The 27,113-nt window shown below is 46.5% G+C and overlaps 1 protein-coding gene and 1 long non-coding RNA gene across 5 annotated transcripts in view; one reads left to right on the top strand and one right to left on the bottom strand.

The window, feature by feature from the left end:
* LOC140384639 (uncharacterized) overlaps nucleotides 1-27,113 on the top strand; it is a 363,618-nt gene that overhangs the window by 260,751 nt on the left and 75,754 nt on the right. The window lies entirely within an intron of this gene.
* The window catches only part of sbf2 (SET binding factor 2), an 857,151-nt gene continuing 850,720 nt past the window's right edge, over nucleotides 20,683-27,113 (bottom strand). For both annotated transcript variants that reach the window (XM_072466526.1, XM_072466525.1), the window contains one exon: nucleotides 20,683-22,069. In XM_072466526.1, coding sequence (XP_072322627.1) covers nucleotides 21,971-22,069 — 99 coding nt within the window. In that variant the 3' untranslated portion in view covers nucleotides 20,683-21,970. The remainder of the gene's footprint in view (nucleotides 22,070-27,113) is intronic.

Raw genomic sequence — 27,113 nt, forward strand, 5'->3', positions numbered from 1 at the left:
TATTGATCTAATGATCCTAACTATTATTTTTGTTTAGATATGTGGAAAGCAGCTTCAGAAGAGGGTCATGGTCCAAGCAATCGCTCAGATACCCTGGCCAACAGAACAGCGCTGCTTCACTTGCCCGTAGTAAAGCGTCACCAACCTTTGGGCCACCATGGCTCTCTGATTTCTTGCAAGCTTAATATTGCTTTATCTCTGCTTCCTGCAGCTTTGCCGTTTAATGTGGAGCTTTTTCCTGCTCCTCACTCTCAACTTAATTGAACAGAACCCTTTTTTCCAGATTCCTGTTCTTTGTTCATTGACACCATGAATGGTGATGGACATTGTGTAATCATCAACAAAATCCCCCCTTCTAACCTTTGTTTTTGACAAACAATTTTATTAAGACATTTTGGTAGAATAAACAACAATAATATAAAACAGTGTGCAAAAAAGTCATTATAGTGCAAGAAAACCAGTTCCCCTCCCACAAGGACGAGCCTAACTACACCCCTAACCTACGCTACCCTAACCGCCCCCCCCCAACCCACCCCCCTTCCCCCCACCGCTGACGATTAATTTTCCGCGAAGAAGTCGATAAATGGTTACCACCTCCGGGCGAACCCATACAGTGACCCTCTCAAAGCGAACCTAATCTTCTCCAGACCGAGAAAGCTCGCCATATCCGATAGCCAGGCCTCTGACTTCGGAGGTTTTGAGTCCCTCCATGCCAGCAGAATTTGTCGCCGGGCTACCAGGGAAGCAAAGGCCAAAACGTCAGCCTCTCTCTCCTCCTGGACTCCCGGGTCCTCCGAAACCCCCAAAATAGCCACTTCTGGACTCATCACCACCTCTGTTTTCAGTACCCGGGACATAACATCTGCGAACCCCTGCCAGTACCCCCGAGTTTGGACATGCCCAAAACATGTGGACATGGTTCGCCTGCCCTCCCGAACACCTGGCGCACCTGTCCTCCAATCCGAAAAATTTACTCACCTGGGCCCGGTGATCGACCTTGAATTGAATCAGGCTGAGCCTAGCACATGTTGCGGTCGCGTTTACCCTACTCAACACCTCCGCCCATAAGCCCTCTTCCATCTCATCTCCGAGCTCCTCTTCCCACTTAAGCTTCAACTCCTCGGTCTGTGCCTCCTCCGCTCCCATAAGCTCTTTATATATATCCGAGACCATCCCATCCCCCACCCATCCACTGGACACTACCCTGTCCTGGATTATCCCTGGGTGGCAGGCGTGGGAAGGACGGAATCTGTCTGCGTAAAAAGTCCCACACCTGAACTCTTTCCCACTCGCCAGCCCGAATTTCTCCTCTAACGCTCTCATGCTTGGGAAGCTCCCTTCCAAGAACAAATCCCCCATCCTCTCAATCCCCACCCTCCGCCATGCTCGGAACCCACCGTCCATATTCCCCGGGGCAAACCGGTGATTGTCGCAAATTGGGGACCAAACCGATGCTCCCACTCCCCCCAGGTGCCTTTTCCATTGGCCCCAGATCCGCAAAGTCGCCACCACTATGGGGCTGGTGGAGTACCGTGCCGGAGCGGCAGGGGCGCCGTAACCAGGGCACGAAGCGGCCTCCATTCGCCCCCACACCCACCATCCACTTCCTTATCATAGCTATGTTGGCCGGCCAGTAGTAAATACTGAAGTTTGGCAGCGCCAGCCCCCCTTCCCCCGGTTCCTCTCAAGTATCAATCTCTTCACCCGTGGGGACTTTCCCGCCCACACAAATCCCATAACCATTTTATTAACCTTCTTGAAAAAAGACCGCGGAATGAAAATGGGGAGATACTGGAAAATGAACAGGAATCTCGGGAGGATCCCGCTCGTGTCAGTGGGAGCACGTCCTTCCTCTGGAACTCAGCCCTCATTTGCTCCACCAGCCGAGACTAGTTCAACTTGTGCAGATGGCCCCAGTCCCGCGCCACCTGTATCCCTAAGTATCTAATTCTGTCCCCTACTAGCCTGAACGGCAGCCCCCTCAACCTACCCACCTGGCCCCTCGCCTGGACTACAAACAACTCACTCTTTGCCATGTTCAGTTTGTACCCGGAGAACCGACCGAATTCCTTCAAGGTTCCCATGATTTCATCCATCCCAGCCACTGGATCCGTGATGTATAAGAGCAGGTCGTCGGCGTACAATGAAACTCTGTGTTCCACCTTCCACCCCTCCCCCCTCTGGTGCCAGCCCCTAGAAGCACTTAGGGCAATCACCAGCAGCTCTATTGCTAACGTAAACAGCAATGGGGAGAGGGGAAACCCCTGCCTTGTCCCACGGTACAGTCTGAAATAGTCAGATCATAGAATTTACAGTGCAGAAGGAGGCCATTCGGCCCATCGAGTCTGCACCGGCTCTTGGAAAGAGCACCCTACCCAAGGTCAACACCTTCACCCTATCCCCATAACCCAGTAACCCCACCCAACACCAAGGGCAATTTATCATGGCCAATCCACCTAACCTGCACATCTTTGGACGGTGGGAGGAAACCGGAGCACCCGGAGGAAACCCATGCACACACAGGGAGGATGTGCAGACTCCGCACAGACAGTGACCCAAGCCGGAATCGAACCTGGGACCCTGGAGCTGTGAAGCAATTGTGCTATCCACAATGCTGCCCCGGTCGTCCTGTTCATCCTCACACCCGCCTCCGGAGCCTGGTACAACAGTCTGACCCAGTCAATAAAGCCCTCCCCCGAACCCAAATCGTCCCAGCACCTCCCACCAACCCGGTAGAAAGCCTTCTTGGCATCCATTGCCACAACTACTTCTACCTCCTTACTCTCCAGGGGCATCATAATCACATTCAGCAGCTTTCATAGGTTGGCCACCAGCTTCCTGCCCTTGACGAATTATCTTCCATAATGATGTCTGGCACACAGTCCTCAATCCTAGCCGGCAAGAGCTTGGCCAGAATTTTAGCATCTACGTTGAGCAGAGAGGTCGGCCTATTGGATCCACATGCCTCCGGGTCTTTGTCCCGTTTCAATATCAGGGAGATGGTGGCCTGTGACATCGTCGGGGGTAAAATCCCTCTGTCTCTTGCCTCATTAAAAACCCTAGCCGGCACCGGCCCCACTATCTCGGAGAACGTTTTGTAAAACTCCACCGGATACCCATCCGGCCCCGGGGCTTTACCCGGTTGCATGGCCCTCAAGCCCACCAATATTTCTTCAGTCCATATCGGGGCCCCCAACCCGTTTACCAATCCCCTGCCCACTTTTGGGAAGGTCAGTTCATCCAGAAAGTGTCTCATCCGCTGGGGGGGGGGATCCCGAGGTGTAAAGCTTGCTATCGAAATCCCTGAACACCTTGTTCAGCCCCGCTGGATCCCCTACCAAGTTTCCCCCCCCTCCCCCCCGCCCCCCTCCCCCCCGTCGGCTACCTTCCCTATTTCCCTGGCCGCTTCACTTTTCCTCAGTTGCTGTGCCAGCATTCTACTGGCTTTCTCCCTGTGCTCGTAAATCGCACCCCTCGCCTTCCTAATCTGCTCCACAGCCTTACCTGTGGACAACATCCCAAACTCAGTCTGTAACCTTCGTCGTTCCCTTAATAGCTCTGCCCTCGGGGTCTTCGCGTATCTCCTGTCTGTCTGTAAGATATCCCTTACCAGTCGGTCCATTTCTGCCCTGTCTGTCCTGTCCCTATGTGCTCTGATCGAAATCAGCTCCCCTCTCACCACCGCCTTCAGCGCTTCCCAGAGCACCGCAACTGAGACTTTCCCTGTGTCATTGACCTGCAGGTAGTTTTGCATACAATTCCTCACCCTCTCACACACCGCCTCATCCGCCAACAAACTGACCTCTAGCCTCCATTGAGGGTGCTGAAAACTTTCCTTGCAGACCTGCAGATCAACCCAGTGCGGGGCATGGTCCGAAATAGCGATCGCCGAATATTCTACATCCGTCATCCCCGCTAACAAGTCCCTGCTCATGATGAAAAAAATCAATTCAGGAATACACCTTATGGACGTGTGAATAGAACGAAAACTCCCTCCCCGTCGGCTGACTAGCCCCCCCCATTTGCTCCATAAACCCCACTCAGTTCTTTTGCCATTGCCTGCATTCTACCCATTCTTGAACATGACCGGTCTATCTAGGCCGGGGTCAAGGACTGTGTTAAAATCCCCTCCCATAATCAGCCTGTGCCAGTCCAGGTCAGGTATCTTCCCCAGCAGTCTCTTAATAAATTCCACATCATCCCAATTTGGGGCATATACAGTGGCCAAGACTACTCTCATCCCCTCAGGCTTGCCACTCACCATGACAAATCTGCCTCCCCCATCCAAGATTGTGCTGCCCGCCTCAAATTGCACCCGTTTGTTGACCAAAATTGCAACCCCTCTGGCTTTCGTGTCCAGCCCCGAATGGAACACCTGGCTAATGCAGCCCTTCCTTAATCTGACCTGGTCAGCTACCTTCAGATGAGTCTCCTGAAGCATTATCACGTCCGCTTTCAGCGCCCTCAGATGCACGAACACACGTGCCCTCTTTACGGACCGTTTAACCCTCTAACGTTCCAGGTGATGAGCCTGGTTGAGAGGCACCGTGTCCCCCCCTCCCCCGCCGATCAGCCATCCCCTTTCTTGGGGCTGCCCCCAGCTTCCCCTGGCCCGCCTCCTGGCAGCCCCCACCTCCGACCTTCTCCATGATCCCGCACCCAAGTCCCTCCCACATCAGCAGAACAACTACCCCCCTCCCCCCCTAGCAACAGCACCCTGTAACCTAACCCCTGCCATAAACTAACTAAATACACACACCCCACCTGGATTCTGTAGACCTGCTCACCCAGCTAGCCTGGTGACACTCGACTCCGGTGCCAACAAGTCTCCCACCTATTGTTCCCCCTGACCCATCCCCCCCGCCCATCAACACCATTTCCTCAAACCAGCCATCCTCGAGCAATTGCTCTGAAAAGAAACAAACAAAACGAGAAACAAAGAGCACCCCAACGCTTGTGAAAATCAAATAAAACAGAAGTAGTAATAGGCACTTCCAACCCCCCTGATCCCAACACAAAAAGCCCCCAGCACCACATACCTTAACCTCCCTCTTTTATCCCAACTAAAACTCAAATACAGGAGGGAAACAGAAAAACCAGGAAGAGAAAAAGAAAAACACATAGCACCCGAAAAATGTGTAAACATCGCTCAGTGTCTTATTAACCCAAGTCCAGAAAGTCCTCAGTTCGGCACCAGCCCTTCTCTCTTGACGAAGTCCATCACATGCTCGGGCTCTTCAAAGTAATGGTGCCTTCCCTTGTGTGTGATCCACAGGCGCGCCGGGTACAGCAGCCCAAACTTCACCTGCTTCTTAAACAGAATCTCTTTATGACTTGCCTGTAGCCTGCCCTTCTTCTGGCCACCTCCACGCTCAGGTCCTGGTAAATGCGCAAGACATTGTTATTCCAATGGCAGCTCCGCGTGCGCTTGGCCCACTGTAGCACCCGCTCCTTGTCCAGGACCCTTTGAAACCGGACCACCATCGCTCGGGAGGGGGGCCCCCGCTCACGGCTGCCTCGTCAGCGCCCTGTCCACCTCCACCGGGCGAGGGAAGACACATCTCCCAACAGCTTCTGGAACATGCCCACCAAATACACTGTGGAATCCTCTCCCTCAGCCCCCTCCGGGAGACCAACGATTCTGAAATTCTGCCGCGAGACTTATTTTCCAGGTCCTTCAACTTTTCCAGGAGCCTTTTTTGTTGATCCTTCAGCCTCTCCACCTCCGCCTCCACCACCGTTTGGTGATCCTCCTGCTCCTCCAGTGCCTTTTCCAGCTTCTGGATCGTACGATCCTGGGCATCCAGCCTATGCTCAAGGCGCTCGATAAGACTTCTGAATCGGGTCTAAACTGTCCCACTTCAAAGCAGTAAAGCCCTCTTGGATGACCTTGAACAGATGCTCCATTGTTGGCTGGGCTGTCTGCACCGGGGTCCGGACGTCGGCCATAATGCCCTCAGCAGCAGCTTCTACACTGCCCTTGTTTGCCCACTTCTTCAACTGTTTGCGATTCTTTCTGCTTCTTAATTCCATACACCTGTGTCTGGAGTCAGTGCGTGAGTAGCTATGCCTTCCGAATTAGCACTCAAAAGTGCAAAAGATTCGGGGAAAAAGGTCCAAAAGTCCGACCGGATCGAGAGCCACCAAATGTGCAACTTACTCCTCCATAGCCGCCACCGGAAGTTTCCCCCTTCTAACCTTGATGGATAGAATATCATAGAACATAGATCATACAGGGCAGAAGGAGGCCATTCGGCCCATCAAGTCTGCACCAACCCACTTAAGTCCTCAGTTCCACCCTATTTCCGTAACCCAATAACCCCTCCTAACCTTTTGGTCACTGAGCGCAATTTATCATGGCCAATCCACCTAACCTGCATGTCTTTGGACTGTGGGAGGAAATCGGAACACCTGGAGGAATCCCACGCAGACACGGGGAGAACGTGCAGACTCCGTACAGACAGTGGCCCAGCGGGGAATTGAACCTGGGACCCTGGTGCATTGAAGCCACAGTGCTATCCACTTGTGCTACTGTGCTGCCCAATACTTCATCATTGATGAAGTAACTGAAGATGATTGGGCCTAGAACCCTACCCTGAGGAACTCCTGCAGCGATGTCTTAGAACAAGAACAAAGTAAAGAAAATTACAGCACAGGAACAGGCCCTTCGGCCTCTCAGCCTACGCTGATCAAGATCCTTTATCTAAACCTGTCGCCTATTTTCCAATGATCTACTTCCCTCTGTTCCCCGCCCATTCATATATCTGTCTAGATGCATTTTAAATGATGCTATCGTGCCTGCCTCAACCATCTCCACTGGCAAAGCGTTCCAGGCACCCACCACCCTCTGCGTAAAAAGCTTTCCACGCACATCTCCCTTAAACTTTCCCCCTCTCACCTTGAAATCGTGACCCCTTGTAATTTGCACCCCCACTCTTGGAAAAAGCTTGTTGCTATCCACCCTGTCCATACCTCTCATAATTTTGTAGACCTCAATCAGGTCCCCCCTCAACCTCCGTCTTTCCAACGAAAACAATCCTACTCAACCTCTCTTCACAGCTAGCACCCTCCATACCAGGCAAAACCCTGGTGAACCCCCTCTGCACCCTCTCTAAAGCATCCACATCCTTCTGGTAATGTGGTGACCAGAACTGCACGCAGTATTCCAAACGTGGCCTAACCAAAGTCCTATACAACTGTAACATGACCTGCCGACTCTTGTACTCAATACCCCGTCCGATGAAGGCAAGCATGCTGTATGCCTTCTTGACCACTCTATCGACCTGCGTTGCCACCTCAAGAGTACAATGGACCTGAACTTCCAGATCTCTCTGTACTTCAATTTTCCTCAGGACTCTTCCATTGACCGTATAGTCCGCTCTTGAATTAGATCTTCCAAAATGCATCACCTCTCATTTGTCTGGATTGAACTCCATCTGCCATTTCTCTGCCCAACTCTCCAATCTATCTATATTTTGCTGTATTCTCTGACAGTCCTCCTCGTTATCTGCAACTCCACCAATCTTAGTATCATCTACAAACTTGCTAATCAGACCACCCATACCTTCGTCCAGATCATTTATGTATATCACAAACAACAGTGGTCCGAGCACAGATCCCTGTGGAACACCACTAGTCACCCTTTTCCATTTTGAGACACTCCCTTCCACCACTACTCTCTGTCTCCTGTTGCCCAGCCATTTCTTTATCCATTTAGCTAGTACACCCTGAACCCCATGCGACTTCACTTTTTCCATCAACCTACCATGGGAAACTTTATCAAACGCCTTACTGACCTCCATGTATATGACATCTACAGCCCTTCCCTCATCAAGTAACTTTGTCACTTCCTCAAAAAATTCTATTAGGTTTGTAAGACATGACCTTCCCTGCACAAAACCATGCTACCTATCACTGATAAGTCTATTTTCTTCCAAATGTGAATAGATCCTATCCTTCAGTATCTTCTCCAACAGTTTGTCTACCACTGCCGTCAAGCTCACAGGTCTATAATTCCCTGGATTATCCCTGCTACCCTTCTTAAACAAAGGGACAACATTAGCAATTCTCCAGTCCTCTAGCACCTCACGCGTGCTCAAGGATGCTGCAAAGATATCTGTTAAGACCCCAGCTATTTCGTCTCTTGCTTCCCTCAGTAACCTGGGACAGATCCCATCCGGACCTGGGGACTTCTCCACCTTAATGCCTTTTAGAATACCCAAAACTTCCCCCTTCCTTTTGCCGACTTGACCTAGAGTATTTAAACATCCATCCCTAACCTCAACATCCGTCATGTCCCTCTCCTTGGTGAATACTGATGCAAAGTACTCATTAAGAATCTCACCCATTTCCTCTGACTCCACGCATAGATACCCTCTTTTGTCGTTGAGTGGGCCAATCCTTTCTCTAGTTACCCTCCTGCTCCTTATATACGAATAAAAGGCTTTGGGTTTTTCCTTAACCCTGTTAGCCAAAGATATTTCATGATCCCTTTTAGCCCTCTTTATTGCGCATTTGAGATTTGTCCTACTTTCCCGATATTCCTCCAAAGCTTCATCAGTTTTAAGTCGCCTAGATCTTATGTATGCTTCCTTTTTCATCTTAGCTAATCTCACAATTCCACCCGTCAACCATGGTTCCCTAATCTTGTCATTTCTATCCCTTATTTTCACAGGGACATGTCTGTCCTGCACTCTAATCAACCTTCCCTTAAAAGACTCCCACATTTCAAATGTGAATTTTCCCTTAAACAGCTGCTCCAAATCCACATTCCCTAGCTCCTGACGAATTTTGTTATACTTGGCCTTTCCCCAATTTAGCTCTCTTCCTTTAGGACCACTCTCGTCTTTGTCCATGAGTATTCTAAAACTTACGGAATTGTGATCGCTATTTCCAAAGTAGTCACCGACTGAAACTTCAACCAACTGGCCGGGATCATTACCCAATACTGTCGCGTTGGGTGCTCTGCTACACAGACGAACCAACACGGTTGCGGAAGGTACAACTCAGTCTTATAACTAACAATATTAACATTTGTAAACTGGTTACTGCGGTTTGTTCATTACCCTCTAACCTGTGGACCCAGCCCTAACACAATCTTGGAGAGACACTCAGCACATGGTGAATGGCTGAGTGGCTTACTGTGAACTCTGTGCCCTGAGCTGTCTCCTGCTGGAATGAATCGGAAGTGTCGTGTTCCCCCTTTTATAGTGTGTCTGCTCTTGCTTGTGATTGGCTGTGATGTTGCGTGTGTATTGATTGGTCGATTGATCTGTCCATCAGTGTGTATGTGTGTTTGCACCATGATGTTTATCTGAATATTATGACATCCCCCCCCCTTTTTTTTTTTACAAGAATATGTGCCTATGTGGTGATAAATATAGATGTGTACTGAGTGCAGCTGAATGTGTGTGTGTGCAATATCTACAACATGTACATGAGGTTAAACTATATACATAGGAAGGTGTCAGGTGCAACATAGCAACGAGGTTGTACCATCAACAAAACAAGTGTAAACATCAAGCATCAAAACAAACTCCTGTAACAACTAAAGAGAAACTTATTAACATAGTGGCATAAAACTTTTAGTGAGTCCAATGTTCAAACAGGCTCATATGTCCAGCCTAGTAGGTGGGCGACGAATTTGGGTTGACCGCCTCAAGGGTGGGTCAGGAACCACCGGCTGAGGAATGGGCCTGGCACAGGCAGCAGAGGAATGGGCATGGTGGCAGGAAGCTCCACGAACTCGACATCGGGAACAACAGGAGGGCATGGCACTGGCGTATGATCACGTAGCGAGCGCGGAAGCAGGCAAAGAGCCCGGCGATTGCGCCGGTGAATGGAGCCATCAGGCATGCGAACCAGGAACGAGCGGGGAGCCACGCGTCAGAGAACTTCGGCAGTTGCCGACCAGCCACCCTCCAGTAGGTGGATGCGGACGTTGTCTCCAGGTGCCAAGGCAGGAAGATCAGTTGCCAGAGTGTCGTGTGCCACCTTCTGCTGAGCACGCTGCTGTCACATCCTTTGCAGTACTGGAATGTGGTCGAGTGTAGGGACAAGAATGGATGGCACAGTGGTCCTGAGGGCGCGACCCATCAACAGCTGGGCTGGTGAGAGGCCAGTGGCTAGTGGGGCCGAGCGATAGGCCAGCAGGGCTAAGCAGAAATCCGATCCGGCATCAGCAACCTTGCAGAGGAGCCGCTTGACGATATGATCGCCCTTTTCCGTCTTGCCATTTGACTGGGGATGCAGAGGGCTGGACGTCACGTGTGTGAAACCATACGAAGCAGCAAAAGAAGACCATTCTTGGAGTTGCAAAACAGGGCCCATTGTCCGACATGACAGTAATCGGAATGCCGTGGCGAGCGGTGTCTTTGCAGGCCCTTATGACAGCGGACGATGTCAAATCGTGCAGGCGTATGACCTCTGGATAATTTGAAAAGTAATCTATGATTATTACGTAATCCCTGCCAAGCGCATGAAAGAGGTCCACACCCACCTTCGCCCAGGGGGACGTCACCAACTCATGGGGGTTGCGCCGGCTGAAACATTTGGCAGGTGGGACAGTTGAGCACCATGTTGGCAATGTCATCGCCGATGCTCGGCCAGTATACAGCTTCTCAGGCCCTCCGTCTGCACTTCTCAACCCCGAGATGGCCTTCGTGCAGTTGGTCGAGGAGCAGCTTGTGCATGCTGTGTGGAATCACAATCCGGTCCAGCTTTAGGAAGACACCGTCAATGACGGCCAAGTCGTCCCGGACATTGTAGGATTGTGGGCACTGTCCTTTGAGCCACCCTCCCGTCATGTGGCGCATCATACGTTGTAGAAGGGGGTCAGCCGCAGTCTCCCGGCGAATACGGGCCAGACTTGAATCATCAGCTGGCAGATTGGCCGATGTGTAGGCCACATGCGCTTCGACTTGACAGACGAACCCCTCCGAATCGGGCGGTGTGCTTACTGCTCTGGATAGGGCATCCGCAATGATGAGGTCCTTCCCCGGGCTGTAGACCAGTTGGAAGTCGTACCGCCGGAGCTTGAGCAGGATGCGTTGGAGGCGAGGGGTCATCTCGTTCAGGTCCTTATGTATGATGCTGACCAGGGGACGATGGTCGGTTTCCACGGTAAACTGGGGGAGACCATACACGTAATCGTGGAACTTATCTATTCCGGTCAACAAACCCAGGCACTCCTTCTCGATCTGCACATAGCGCTGTTCTGTGGGGGTCATGGCCCGCAAGGCATAGGCGACCGGGGCCCATGATGCAGTGTCGTCCCGTTGCAGGAGTACCGCCCCAATGCCGGACTGGCTGGCATAAGTCGAGATCTTTGTATCCCGAGAGGCGTCGAAGAATGCCAATACCGGGGCTGTGGTGAGCTTAATTTTCAGCTCCTCCCATTCCTTCTGGTGTGCGGGCAGCCACTGGAACTCCGTGGACTTCTTAACAAGGTGGCGAAGAGCCATTGTGTGGGAGGCAAGGTTGTGAATGAACTTCCCCAGGAAGTTGACTATGCCAAGAAAGCGTAGCACTGCTTTCTTGTCTGCCGGCTGCGGCATGGCTGTAATGGCGCTCACTTTGTCTGCATCCGGACGCACTCCCGACCGGGATATATGGTCCCCCAGAAACTTTAGCTCAGTTTGGCTAAAGGTGCACTTTGCTCGGTTGAGGCACAGCCCGTGTTCCCGTATCCGCGCGAAGACACGCTGGAGACGACTGATGTGCTCCTGTGGTGTGGTGGGCCAGATGATGATGTCGTCAACATAGACGCGCACCCCTTCGATGCCTTCCATCATCTGTTCCATGATTCTGTGGAATACCTCGGATGCCGAAATGATTGCAAACGGCATTCTGTTATAGCAAGGAGTGTTGAAGGTGCACAGCGTTCGGCTGGACTGATCCAGTTGAATCTGCCAAAAACCCTTCGAGGCATCAAGCTTTGTGAAAATTTTAGCCCGGGCCATTTCGCTCGTGATCTCCTCCCGTTTGGGTATGGGGTAGTGTTCCCTCATGATGTTGTTGTTCACGTCTTTCGGGTCGATGCAGATCCGGAGTTTGCCAGAGGGCTTTTTAACGCACACCATGGAGCTGACCCATGGCGTGGGCACCGTGACCCGGGATAGCACTCCTTGGTCCTGGAGATCCTGCAGCTGCTGCTTGAGGTGGTCTTTGAGTGGTGCTGGGACTCTACGAGGTGCGTGAATGACCGGGGTGGCATCCGGTTTGAGCCGTATTCTGTAGGTATAGGGCAGTGTGCCCATGCCTTCGAATGCCTCCTGGTTGTGGTCGAGGAGTGAGTGGAGCGGTGCCCTAAATTCAGCATCCGGGAAGTCTGACGTGCCTTCTGGTGACAGAGCGTGTACCCGCTGAACGAGGCGGAGAACCTTGCATGCCTGTGCGCCTAGCAGGGAGTCCTTTGATGAACCAACAATCTCGAAGGACAGTGTGGCCTTATGCGCATTGTGCGTCATCTGGAGCTGGCAGGATCCCATGGCCGGGATAACGTTTCCGTTATAGTCGACCATCTTACAACGGGATGGCCGAATTGGTGGTCTGACCTTCAAAGCGTAGAAGGCTGACCATGCTATCAGGTTGGCGGAGGCACCAGTGTCCAGACGGAATGTGATTGGTGATCGGTTGACCGTTAGGGTGGCACACCATTCATCACCTGGATTGACACTGTTCACTGGCATCGGCTGGTGGGTCCTGCTTGGAGACATCCGGTTCCTGTCGATGACCGCAACGCGGAAGGCTTCCCGGTTGTCTGTATCGCCGGTCTGCATATCGTCCGGGTATGATTCGGAGTATGGAAGCTAAATGGTCCACACGTCCCTGCGAGGCTGTCAGAATTGGGGACCGTTGGCAGGTTGCGCTGCTCGGCAGCAGGCAGCGTAATGGCCCATCTTGCCACAGCGGAGGCATTGTTGGATCTTTGCTGGACATTGCCGCTTTAAATGTGCGGCTCCACAGTTGCCGCAAGTCATGATGTCGTGGCGTTCGTTGTGCCATCGCGCATGCGCAGTTTGGTCCTGCATAGAGTGCATCTGCGCGTCACGTCCTTCTGCGTCGACGTCTCTTTTGGCGCGTACAAGCGCGGGTGGCCGCGAAAAGCGCGCAAAATGGCCGCCCCCTCCGGGCCGCGGGCCGGGAGGAACTTGATGGACTGGACCCGCTCGGCCTCGTAGGACCCCTGCCCTGCCAATTCGGCCGAGTAGGACCCCTGCCGTGCCGATTCGGCCGCTTGGAATTGGAAGTAGCGGCTGGTCGCGTTTTCATGGAGGACGCAGGCTTCGATGGCGGTGGCTAGGGTGAGACTTTTTATCTTGAGGAACTGCTGGCGTAGGGCGCCCGAGGTGACTTCAAAAACTATCTGGTCCCGAATCATGGAATCGGAGGTGGCCTCGTAACCGCAGGACTGTGGAAGGATACGGAGGTGTGTAAGGAAAGATTGAAAAGGCTCATCCTTACCCTGCAGGCGCTGCTGGAAGAGGTACCTCTCGAAACTCTCATTTACCTCGACGCTGAAGTGTTGCTTGAGTTTGAGAAGGACCGTCTTGTACTTCGTCTTGTCCTCACCTTCTGGGAACACCAGGGAGTTGTAGGTGTGGATGGCGTGTTGCCCTGCCGTGGAGAGGAGGGCGATTTTCCTGGTGTCTGAAACATTCTCCCTTTCTGTGGCTTCTAGGAAGAACTGGAAGCGCTGTTTGAAGAACTTCCAGTTAACGCTGAGGTTTCCAGCGATTTGGAGCGGCTGCGGCGGGCTGATGGTGTCCATGGCGCAGGATGGCGGATTCCTGAGGATGCCTAGGTAGGTCTCAGAGGTATTTGGTTCCACTCTGGTACTATTATGTCGTGTTGGGTGCTCTGCTACACAGACGGACCAACACGGTTGCGGAAGGTACAACTCAGTTTTATTACTAACAATATTAACATTTGTAAACTGGTTACTGTGGTTCGTTCATTACCCTCTAACCTGTGGACCCAGCCCTAACACTATCTTGGAGAGACACTCAGCACATGGTGAATGTCTGAGTGGCTTGCTGTGAGCTCTGTGCCCTGAGCTGTCTCCTGCTGGAACGAATCGGAAGTGTCATGCTCCCCCTTTTACAGTGTGTCTGCTCTTGCTTGTGATTGGCTGCGATGTTGCGTGTGTATTGATTGGTCCGTTGATCTGTCCATCAGTGTGTATGTGTGTTTGCACCATGATGTTTATCTGAATATCATGACAAATACCAGGTCCAGTATGGCCCCTTCCTGAGTTGGACTATTTACATACTGCTCTAAAAAACTCTCCTAGATGCTCCTTACAAATTCTGCTCCATCTACACCTCCAACACTACATGAGTCCCATTTAATGTTGGGGAAGTTAAAATCTCCCACCCGACCACCCTATTGCTCCTACATTTTTCTATAATCTGTCTACATATTTGTACCTCTACTTCACGCTCGCTTTTGGGAGGCCTGTAGTAAAGTCCAAACAATGTTACTGCACCCTTCCTATTTCTTAGCTCTACCCATATTGCCTCAGTGCTCGAATCCTCCATAGTGCCCTCCTTAACCACAGCTGTGATATCATCTCTGCCCAGTAATGCAACTCCTCCACCCCTTTTACCTCCCTCTCTATCCCTCCTGAAGCATCTATACCCTGGGATATTTAGTTGCCAATCTTGCCCTTCCCTCAACCAAGTCTCAGTAATACCAATTACATTATATTCCCAGTTACTAATCCAAGCCCTAAATTCATCTGTTCTATTTTCTTACAACAGCCTTCCTGTCATCTTTCATTGACTGTTCTGCACTTCTCTTATCTGCTTTTCCCATTTCATCATGTTCTTCTTCTCTCTTGTTCTTATCCAACTCTTGTTTTTCCATCATATCTATTTCACTGGTCATCCATTGTTGATTATGGGCTGTCTCAGTTACTGTGTTTCATGCTGTTTCACCTTTCCCATTCCCTTTCTTACAATTCCTGAAAGTTTCACACTTGTAATCTCCGCAGCAGATATTATAATTACCTAAGCCATTCAATGCCACTTTTAAAAAAAACATTTTGACATTCAGTGGGATTATGCTACAGCAGTTGGGAGTTTAAATTCATTTGAATGTCATAATATATCCTTTATTTTACTTTTACAAATAAAAATTGGTGTTTAATTAGTCAGTTAAGTTTTAGAGCAATTAAAATCTACATTGATATCACAATTGTGGTGTGAATCCCAGATATTTAATTTCTGTTTGTGGACCTTTTATTAAAAATGGTAATCTCCTGGCTCACAAACTCTTGCCAACAAAACAATCAGTTCCAGCTCACTTCCTGATGCAGATACTTCGCTTGCATTCCTGTTGTAAACAGCTTAGAATTTGTAACTCTTTCAGTTTAAAATCTGTGTTGCCTGAATGTGTGTTTCGTTATTTTGGTACAGCATTAGATTTACTTCACTTGATATCAGTTTAAAACAAAATCAGAAGCATAATGCTGCAGATGGTAGATCAAACAAAAACAGGAAATGGCAAAATGGTTAAAGTGACATTTGCATGAGGCAATAGGATTAATAGAGAAAAATAAGCTAAGGCAGGCTTCTAATATTACATTAGTTATGATGTTAACATTTGTTTTTTGAAGAAACCAAACGAGAGATTAACCACCAGTAATCTTGTGAAATTGGGTTGTCATTCCTGGAGATAGTAGGTTTACTTAATGACTCAGCACTCAAGAGACCATAGGATTAGGATAGGCCATTTGGCCTCTCAAGCGTGTTGTCTATCAACTAGATCATGGCTGATCTTTCACCTCAACACCATTTCTCTGCACTATCCCCATATCCCTTGATATCTTTAATAGAATCAATTCCATCAATCTGTCATGTTGGACACATATTTCCAAGTTGATCCATTCTGTTTCCTTCAATACATGTATAATGTGATTAATTTGGGAAGAAAGTCTTGATAAGATTGAAGCCCAGGCACATTGTAGCTGTCAATGCAATGCATTTTATATTAAACATTGTTTAATTTTCAATCTTTAAAATTGTGTTTAGGTGGCAACCTGTTGAAAACTACAATGCAAATTTTTCCTATGGAAATTTATTGCAAAAATTGCATACCTACCTCCTCAAAGTCCTTGTCGATGCTGTTGACACTATGACAATACCGAATATTAAGCTCATCACCGATCTGAAATAACATATGTACTATCTTGTGGTCCTATGTTATCTAATCACCAGAAATTCCTTGAGATAGTTTGAGAAAGAAAATCTGCCATTTTTCCTCATTAACTGAAATTTACATTGTCAAAAAAACAGAATTAATAGGCATTAACAAGGCACTCTTAAAGACCTTTCCTAAAGTTGCCTCTTTCACCAAAGTCAATGACTTTTGGCTGAGTGTAGATTGCGTAGTCTGAGCATTTTTCCATGATGTATCCGCATAATTTAGTCAGGTGGAATAGTGAACATTTTTGTTCAGCTACTAGCTTCCATACTAATGCAAATCTTTTACGACCTAAAATGTTAACCATCTCTTGGTGCGGCCTGACCCACTGAAAACTGACAGCATTTTGTACTGTTATCAAAGCAATTTCTGCTTAGTATTTTCAATTTAAAAATGTTAGAAGTTAAAATTTATATTTAATTATATGAAGGTGAAAATTTATCGAATAAAGACAGAAAATGCTCAGCAGGTCTGGCAGCATCGGCAGAGACAGAAACGTCTCAGGTCGATGACCTTTCATCTTGATTAGTGAGAACTATATAAAACACTGATCACACACCTGTTGCTTTTTAACATCTTCGAAGCATCAGTAAGTGTATATATTGTCAATATTGATATTTGAGTTTCTACTTAAAACCAATCATAATTTATTTTTCAATCTGAACATCAGAATTAATAATTAAGGATAAGTAATTTTCATTTCCATCTTGGCTGATGTGTGGATTCTTCAATGTGATTGGTTGCTTACCTGCATGCAGCCATTACTCTGCATGCCGAAAACTGCCTTTGACTTGAAAAGGGAGAGCCACATCAGATTGCTAGATTTTCTTTGGGTAGCTTTCTTCAAGGTCAGCGCTGGCTGCAAATTCAAGCACAATACTTCAGCTGAGGCTCCTTTTGCCCTTTGTGCTTTACGCCTCCATTTGTAAAACCAAGCATGCTTTTAAGCTTTTTAAATAGCCTTGTCCTGCCACCTTCAAAAATCTGTGGCTATTCCTGCATCCCTTGGCCATGGGTTTGTCCATTTGCCTGGTCTATTTCCTCCTGCAGGCTTGCTCACTATAGTTATGTGAAACTTTTGAGTAGATGCCCCACAATCCCAAATCCCAAAGTTGCAAAAATACAAATCAACGGAGGACACCACTGTATTTTCCCCACAGTTTGAAAACCAAGCTTGACCAGATCCTATCCAGAGTAATGTACACCCAGTTTTGGGTACAGAACTTCAGAAAATATATACTGGCCTTTACAGGGATACGGCCTCACCAGAGTGACAGCAGAGCTTAAAAGGTTAGAAGTTGCATATATTTGATCTGAATTCTCTGGAGTTAAAAAGATGGAGGCTATTTAAAGTCATGGAGGAATTCAACAGAGTAGAGGGAATCCAGAATGGAGGCGGCATCATCAGAAAATGAGAGTTAAGTCATTGAGAGGTAACAAGGAAACACCTTTTCACACAAAGGGTAGTGGAAATCTGACAATTTCTTCACCCAAAAGGCTGTGAATTCAAATTCACCTGAAATTTTCAAGCGTCCTTTTCCTATGTTCCTCTCCTGATCCTAAAGTTGAGGAAAACAGATGGAAAGGGAATAGAAAAGAATAAGGCTGAAGGGAGTCTCTGGCGCTCTCCCAACAGTCTAAAGGTAGAGTAGTGAATGGAGAGCTACAAAGCTGAGTAGCAGTGAAGTTGAGGGGCGGTGGAAAGATCAAATACTGAAACAGGTTTGGTATTTTTAAGATAAACTGATTTTCTGTATCACTATCATGACTAACTATCTTGCCCATTTGTAAACTGAAATCCTGTTATAAATTAATGGGCAGTTTTTTTAATATCATACATTGAAATAACAAACTTTATAATCTTGTTCTATTTACCAAATCACACATTAAATAGCCTCATATTGCATTGCTCTGAATTTACTCAAGTCATTAGTAACCACTGAACACAGCAAGACTGTTGCTATGTAATTTTGTTTCGCAACAACCTACTGAAAAAGGCAGACAGTGTGGCTGTAAAGCATCAATCTGATCTTCTGAAAATGAATCTTTCCTTCTATGGAATTAAAAAAAAAAGTGTATGTGTACCACTGTTTTCTGCACCCAGGCTTGGGCTGACAAATGACAGGTAACATTCGTGCCACACATGCCAGGCAATGATTATCTCCTACTGAATCCCCTATTATCAACATCATTGGGGAGGGGGTTAACGATTGACCAGAAGCTCAACTGGACCAGCCCTATAAATACTGTGGTTATATATACCTGACTTCCCCCAAAGCTTGTCCAAATCGGAAGTCACAAATAATAATCATGATAATAATCTTTATTAGTGTCACAAGTAGGTGTGCATTAAACCCACCGCAATGAACTTCCTGTGAAAATCTCCTAGTTGCCACACTCCGGCACCTGTTCGGGTACACAGAGAGAATTCAGAATGTCCAATTCATCTAACAAGCCGTCTTTCGGGACTTGTGGGAGGAAAGCGGAACACCCGGAGGAAACACACGCAATACGGGGAGAACGTGCAGACTCCGCACAGTGACCCAGGACGGGAAATCGGAACCTGATCCCTGGCGCTGTGAAGCAACAATGCTAACCATGCTGCCCCAGAAGTGTGATTCAATACATTTGCCAGGATGAGTGCAGCTCTATCAAGAAACGTGATACCATCCAGTATAAAGCAGCCCGCTTGATTGCTCCCCCTTCCACAAACACTCACTCCCTCCACCACTGACGAACAGTGGCAGCCACGTGTACCATCTACAAGATGCAATGCAGTAACTCACCAGTTCCTTAGGCAGCACCTTCCAGACCCACGACCATCTAGAAGGACAAGGGCAGTTGATACCTGACAACACCACCACCTGGAGGCTCCCCTCTAACTCACTCACCATCCTTACTTGAAATGAAATGAAAAGAAAATCGCTTATTGTCACAAGTAGGCTTCAAATGAAGTTACTGTGAAAAGCCCCTAGTCGCCACAGTCCAGCGCCTGTTCGGGGAGGCTGGTACGGGAATTGAACCGTGCTGCTGGCCTGCCTTGGTCTGCTTTAAAAGCCAGCGATTTAGCCCAGTGCTATACCAGCCCATTGGAAATATATCGCCGTTTCTTCACTGTCGCTGGGTCAAAATCCTGGAATTCATTCCCTAACGGCACTTTGTGTGTGCCTACACTTCAGAGACTTCAGTGGTTCAAGAATGCGACGCAAAAGGCAACTCAGGATGGGCAATAAATGCTGGCGCAGTCAGCAATGCCCACATCCCATAAAATGAATTTTTAAAAATGTAGACTTTAGAAACAGTAGACCGAATTTTTTAAAAATGTAGACTTTAGGGCAGCACGGTAGCACAGTTGCTTCATAGCTCCAGGATCCCAGGGTTGAATCCCAGCTTGGGCCACTGTCTGTGCGGAGTCTGCACATTCTCCCTGTGTCTGCGTAGGTTTCCACCGGGTGCGCCGGTTTCCTCCCACAGTCCAAAGATGTGCAGGTTAGGTGATTGGCCATTCTAAATTGCCCTTAGTGTCCATAAAGGTTAGGTGGGGTACTGGGTTATGGGGATAGGGTGGGCTTAAGTAGGGTGCTCTTTCCAAGGGCCGGTAGAGACTCGATGGGCCGAATGGCCTCCTTCTGTACTGTAAATTCTATGAAACTGACATTTTGAAATCCAAGTCTTAGACCTTTGAGGATCACAGTCCAAACCTAATTCAAGGTTTACAAACACAATGAGCAAATGAGATAATGATAAATTTGAAAAAAAATGAAAATCGCTTGTCACATGTAGGCTTCAAATGAAGTTACTTGTGAAAAGCCCCTAGTCGCCATATTCCAGCGCCTGTTCGGTGAAGCTGGTACGGGAATTGAACCCATGCTGCTGGCCTGCCTTGGTCTGCTTTAAAAGCCAGCTATTTAGCCCACTGTGCTAAACCAAATTTCAGTAATTTGTCATTTTTCCAATGCAAACTACAAATCAACAAAAGAAAAACGGAGCTCCTTCTTCAAGCTTCAATCTCTGTTGTCATTCTCTGTAAGTCTTTGATTAAACAAACCAAACCTACACCCAATATTTGCAGAACCAAAAATCATTTTTTCTCCTCCATAGTTCACATTCAGGGAATCATCGTCATTAGCTGTCAGGAATTGTGTGACAGATAGCAGTTCTGTTTCGTACCTCCTAATGCTTGGCTTGCTCTTAAGCTTCTTACGCCATCAATGAGACAGATCAAACTCCTTACCATGCCCGAACACTTCAGCATGCTGGGGCATGGGTGTGCCTTGACAATTTGCAAAATGATGATATTTTCCTCTTCAGCTTTTAGATGCATCGGCTGCCGATTGTAAATTTTAGCATATTAAGATAAACTTTCAATTCCATGAATATTTGCAAAAATCACATCTAGCACTCTGTTTTATAAGCGCTTTAGTGTAAGCAAGCCATAAAATTCAATGCCACATAAAGCAATTTACATAAAACAGATTGAAAAAAAATTAGTGATGTTGCATTTAATTCAACAAAGAACTACACAATATCAGTATTTTACAAAGCAAATGAACGGTATGTACAAACTCCACAAATTAAAACAAGGTTATGTGCAAATTGAGGCTACAGTTTGAAATCATGAGCAAAGTCATGTTGTGGTCTAAACTGCCTGCTAATTCATTCATGCTAATATGAAATTATGGACAATTTTAATAGATTTCAGCCTCACAAAGAAATGCACACCTTTTGTTTTACTTCAGCTGTGCATGATCAATCTTTTGGTCCCATATGCATATGACTTAGTACATGAACTTTATAGCTTTTCTAGTGCTCTTTAAAACATTACTTGGTTAAAATTAGGTTCATTTATATCCAGCAATTCAGGGAAGAGAATTATAACCAAACTAAGCAAATATATACAATCCTTTCAAAAGTACAAATGTAATAAACATATAAACATGCTATAAAGACACCACAGAAACATGTCACAAGCTACATAAAATTTAAAAGTCTCCAGTAAATAACAAGAAATTGTTAAAATGTGGAATAAATTCTTCAGTAGGGCACTAACACAAACATACTTCAAAACTCCTTTTTAAAAAAAGTATCAACTGTAAAAAAAAATTAAGAAAAGGTTACTAATTTTTAGTGTGCAAAACCTCTTTAAATATCAAGGTAAGCTACTGGGGAAAAAAACCATCTGTCCATTTATATACATATTCTACAAAACTGGCATAACAGACCGGATCTTGATCATGAATGGCCATATTGACTGTTATTGCATTCTGGTCCCTGTTTCACAGGTTTCAGTGCAAATATTCCAATGCATTTTAGAAACTCGAGTACTGCCCAGACAGATTTGTTTTTGCTTTAGAGAATGATTTTCAATAAGGTACAAAATTAATGTTACTTTACAAGTTATTAATTTTTGGACAGTTCTAACTTCATGCTATCCAGTATCCAGATCATTTCAGGACTAATGTGTCAAATTACTAAAAACTGCAAGCAAAACTGTGACAGTAAAGAACCATGACTATATTACAGTACATTAAGGTCTTTAGTGGCTGAAGTTTACATGGTTAAAGAGCTACGAGATTTGTTAAGTGTGCAAGTTTCTTTTGCTGAAGTTGCTTGCCAGTTTCTTCTGCTGGACAATTAGTGGTTTCAACTGCTTGACTGATATAATCCTTTGATACCTTTATTATCTTGTTTATTTACTTTAGTGGCACTGGGTTTTAATCTCTTATGACTGGTGTGATCCCACCTGGTCTTAAAATGCCTCTAGTTAGGCATCAGAAATGCAGTTCTGGATCTTGTCCATCCACTGTTGCGCAACCTGTACATCTTGTGCACAGAAATTATAAACACGTCTGCTTGTCTTCAACTGCATTAAAAAGAAAAGAATTGGATGATTCAAATAAAAGCATTCAAATTATTTACATTTAAAAATGTAATTTCTTTTTCAGAAATAATGTTTTGTTTACACGCATTTTAGAATTCCATGCAGTAATACAAATGTTACATTCTTCAAGGTCGAGTATAGGCTAGGCGGGGCGGGCAGAGAGGTAGTGTTTAGGATGGCCAAGTATACAAAATTATTAAAATATCAAGGAACAAGTTCAAGACTTCCATGATTAAATTTCATTTATCATATTTCTTGTTGTGAACTTTTCTATCTTTATCAATAACAAAGTCAATCAGAGATTATTGAAATGAAATTATCTGATTCATCGAATAAACTAACACAACATAGAAGAGACAAGAAACCTAGTGCATTTAATTGTAAGGTTAACTTAATGTTCTAAACATGGTTTCACCATGTAATTAGAGGAGGTGGCTATTTGTATAAATCGCTTGTTTCTTAGTTTACAGAACTATTTTTATTTTAACAACAGATGTGAACACTAAAGTACATGGTGTGACTGAAGAAAAATAGTAAAGTGCAAGTCTGTGTATGCTTACTAAAGATAGCTTTTGATTGACTGTTTTTAAATTAAAGGCATTTTAGCGTGGCCAATCCACCTACTTTGCACATCTTTGGGTTGTGGGGGTGAGACCCACAGACACGGGGAGAATGTGCAAATTCCACACGGACAGTGACCTGGAGCCAAGATCGAACCTGGGTCCTCAGCACTGTGAATGATCCACTGGTTTAACCTTTGGATTCATGCTTCAGTCCTGTAAGCCACTATTAACTCAACAAAATATTAAATAGTGTAATTTGAGGAAGTTATGTGCACCCACCAGTGTGTCCGTCACACATGTACAAAATGATTATGAGTAATACATTGACGATTGCAATTCATACAAAGTTTACCAAAATATTCATGGGCTCCCTCCAAGAGCATAATTCTAAAGAATAATCAATGCATGCATTCAATTGGAGTCAATCAAACACATTCAATTTCTTATTTGTTTTAGTCTTCAGTACTTTACATCATTAATTTGTGCGTTATACATGGACTGTGGAAAGCAAACTCTTATTGTCATGGCGAACATCGGGAATCACATGACCTCCTCAGCCAAGCTTGCAGAAAATCTAGGAGACCCCGTGACTCCCCGGCCAATGAGACCAAAGCACACAAGCTAAACGGCCGAGGGGGGGGTTTTGAAACCCTCAGACTAAAACTAAGACTGGACTGGGAGAAGAGTTGCAGTCGCATTTTAGAAGGTATTGTCGGTAACATAGCTGGGAAATAGTTTCCACCTGTAAATTAATAGTTGTTGCTTCATATCCACTGGTGTTCGCCTGAAATTCCCGTCACTACATTGGTGACGGAGGGCAAAGAGATTGGCGCTCCGATTGTAGGGACAAGTGCAGGAGGCCTTTCTGGTCTGGTCCAAGCTTTCCAACACACAGCTGAAGGACTGCCATCATGCCGCTCTTTAGAAAGCTTGGGCCTTTTAGTGTGGAAGAAGTTTGGGTGCAATACATGGATGCATACGTTACATTTTCAGAGCGAATGCGACAGAAAGGGAAGAAAAGCAGAGGATTATTTTTCTCACAGCACCCAGACTTACAGTATAAGAAACTTGACCTACTGCAAAATCATTTAACAATCTTGCGGAATTGATTAGAGATTATCACCCAAAACCCTTATTATACTGCAGGGGTATAAGTTTAATTCAACGGGGAGGGGCCCAGGAGAATCTGTTGTGGTTTGCATGACCAGGTAACGAAAGATGGTAAATGTGATTTTGGGATGTCCCTGAATGATATGTTAAGGGACAGGCTGGTATGTGGATAAATAACGCAGCTATCCAAAGGGTGCTCAGGAATTGCAAAGCATGTCTGTGGGTGAGGTCCACCAGTTGGAGCAAGGGGTGACGTTTATGGTGCAAACAGGGGAAGGTTAACGAGCGGAGCAAAGTGAAGTAGAGGCCGCTGTTTTAATCAGACAACAAATTTCAATGAGTGTTTCAGGTGCGGGGGGAACCAAGCTCCAGAGAAGTGCAGCTTCTGGGATGCCGAGTATTTCAGATACAGTAAAAGGCACAGAAGCAGGAACAAACAGAGCCTGTCCGGCCTGGGAAGTGGACTGAAGCCAGCATCGGTCCACAGTATGCAAAAATACCAATCACTTGAGAGAAACGTGTTGACATGGGCAAAGTGGCCTCAATAACTGACTCAATAACTTGTCAATGAACGCCCTTTGAAGGTGGAAATAGACACCAGCGCTTCAGCAACCATTATAGGGGAACAAACGTACCAATATTTACAAATCAGGGTCCAACTATTGAGGTTGAAAAACACTGCAACCTGGCTAGCCACTTAGATAGGAGAGGTGCTTAATATCACGGTGATCACAGTGGTCCCGGTAGCTTACAGATGGCAGTCGGCTCGGTTCCCACTCATTATTGTTTTGGGACAAGGTCTACGTATGGTGGAGCATGACTGGCTCCAACACATTAAATTGAACTGGATAGAAATATTTAAACTGGGTGAGTGGGGCCTGTACAAAGTCATCTGGAAGTATTTCAGGTCTTCCAAGACAAACTAGGGAAGATACATAGATACATCGAAGATAGGAGCAGGAGACCCTTTGGCCCTTTGAGCCTGCTCCGCCATTCATCACGATCATGGCTGATCATCCAACTCAATAGCTCAATTCTGCATTCTCCCCAAGTGCTGTATCCAGCCTCCTCTTGAATATATTCAATGTTTTAGCATCAACTACTTCCTGTGGTAATAGATTCCACAGGCTCTTTGGGTGAAGAAATGTCTCCTAATCTCTGTCCGAAATGGTTTACCCTGAATCCTCAGACTGTGACCCCTGGTTCTGGACACACCCACCATTGGGAACATCTTCCTTTCATCTATCCTGCCTAGTCCTGTTAGAATTTTATAAGTCTCTATGAGATCCCCCCTCATTCTTCTGAACTCCAGTGAGAACAATCCTAACCTAGTCAATCTCTCCTTATATGACAGTCCAGCCATCCCTGGAATCAATCTGGTAAACCTTCGCTGCACTCCCTCGAGAGCAAGAACATCCTTCCTCAGAAAAGGAGACCAAAACCACACACAATATTCTAGGTGTGGCCTCACCAAGGCCCTGTATAATTGCAACAACACATCGCTGCTTCTGTACTCGAAACCTCTCGCAATGAAGGCCAACATACCATTAGCCTTCTTTACCGCCTGCTGCACCTGCATGCTTACCTTTAGCAACTGGTGCACAAGGACACCCAGGTCCCGCTGCACACTCCCCTCTCCCAATTTACAACCATTCAGGTAGTAATCTGCCTTCCTGTTTTTGCTTCCAAAGTGAATAACCCCACACTTATCCAAATTGTACTTCATCTGCCATTGATTTGCCCACTCGCCCAACCTGTCCAGATAATGCTGTAGGATCCCTGCATCCTCGTCACAGTTCACCCTCCCACCTAACTTGGTATCATCTGCAAACTTTGAGATGTTACATTTTATTCCCTCTCTAAATCATTAATATATATTGTGAGTAGATGGGGTCCCAGCACTGATCCCTGTGGCACCTCACTAGTTACTACCTGCCAATTTGAAAAGAACACATTAATTCCTACTCTTTGTTTCCTCTCTACCAATCAGTTTTCTATCCACCTCAATACACTTCCCCCAATTCCATGCGCTTTAATTTTGCATAATAATCTCTTATGTGGGACTTTGTCAAACGCCTTCCCAAAGTCCAAATATACCACATTGACTGGCTCCCCCTTGTCAACTGTACTGGTTACATCTTCAAAGAATTCCAGCTGATTTGCCAAGCATGATTTCCCCTTCATAAATCCATGCTGACTCTGACTGATCCTGCCACTGCTTTCTAAATGTTCCGCTATAAAGTCCTTGATAATGGATTCAAGAATTTTCCCCACTACCAATGTTAGGCTTACTGGTCTATAATTCCCTGCTTTCTCTCTACCTCCCTTTTTGAATATTGGAGTGACATGAGCTACCCTCCAATCTGCAGGGACTGTTCCAGAGTCTATAGAATCGCTTATGACCGCCAATGTATCCACTATTTCCAGAGTCACCTCCTTAAGCACTCTGGGATGCAGATTCTCAGGCCCTGGGGATTTATCCATCTTCAATCCCATCAATTTTCCCAGCACCATTTCTCTACTAATGTTGATCTCCCTCAGTTCTTCCCGCTCACTAAATTTTTCGTTCTCCAACATGTTCCCTGCAAGCTTATGTTCGTACTGTATTTTCCCCTCCTTAATCAATCCCTTTATCCTTCTTTGCTGAATTCTAAACTGCTCAGACCTATTAAGATAAAGTGGCTCCAAGACAAAATATACCCGGACCTTGACGCCACAGCAAGATTTTACAGGGCAAGACATGTCCCTTATTTCATGTTGGAAAAGATGGTAGCAGAACTTAAGTGCCTAGACATCATAAGATCGGTGCAGTTCGCAGAGTGGGCCAAAGCTATCATCTCCGTAATCAAGCCAGAACAGGATGGTCTGCATTTGTGGGGGTTATAAACGGATGGTCAATCGAGTGGCCAAATTAGATCGATACCCCACACCCAACGTCGAGGAACTTTTACTCTAAACTCTCTGGCGGTTTGATATTTACCAAACAAGACATGAGACACGCTTACTTGCAACTAGAATTAGATGAATTGTCTTGAGAGTATGACCCCGTCAATGCAGACAAAGGCTTGTATGAATATACTCGTATACCATTTGGAGTATCAGGCATGCGTCACGTGTGTGATTTTCTAATGCACCAAGGAGAATTTGTCACAGGGAAACCCAGTTTCAGTTTATTTTGCTGACTTTTTGATTACTGGTTCCAGAGGAGAGGAATACTTAGCCAACTTGGAGGAGGTGTTAAAGAGTTCCACGAATGCTGGTGTGTGTGCTTAAAAAGGGAGAAATGTACGTTTCAGGTTAGCGAGGTGACTCAATTGTGATACAGGATAGACACAAAACAAGTGGCCCCCTTG

The sequence above is a fragment of the Scyliorhinus torazame genome, chromosome 10 (assembly GCF_047496885.1).
Source record: "Scyliorhinus torazame isolate Kashiwa2021f chromosome 10, sScyTor2.1, whole genome shotgun sequence".
Classification (NCBI taxonomy): domain Eukaryota; kingdom Metazoa; phylum Chordata; class Chondrichthyes; order Carcharhiniformes; family Scyliorhinidae; genus Scyliorhinus; species Scyliorhinus torazame.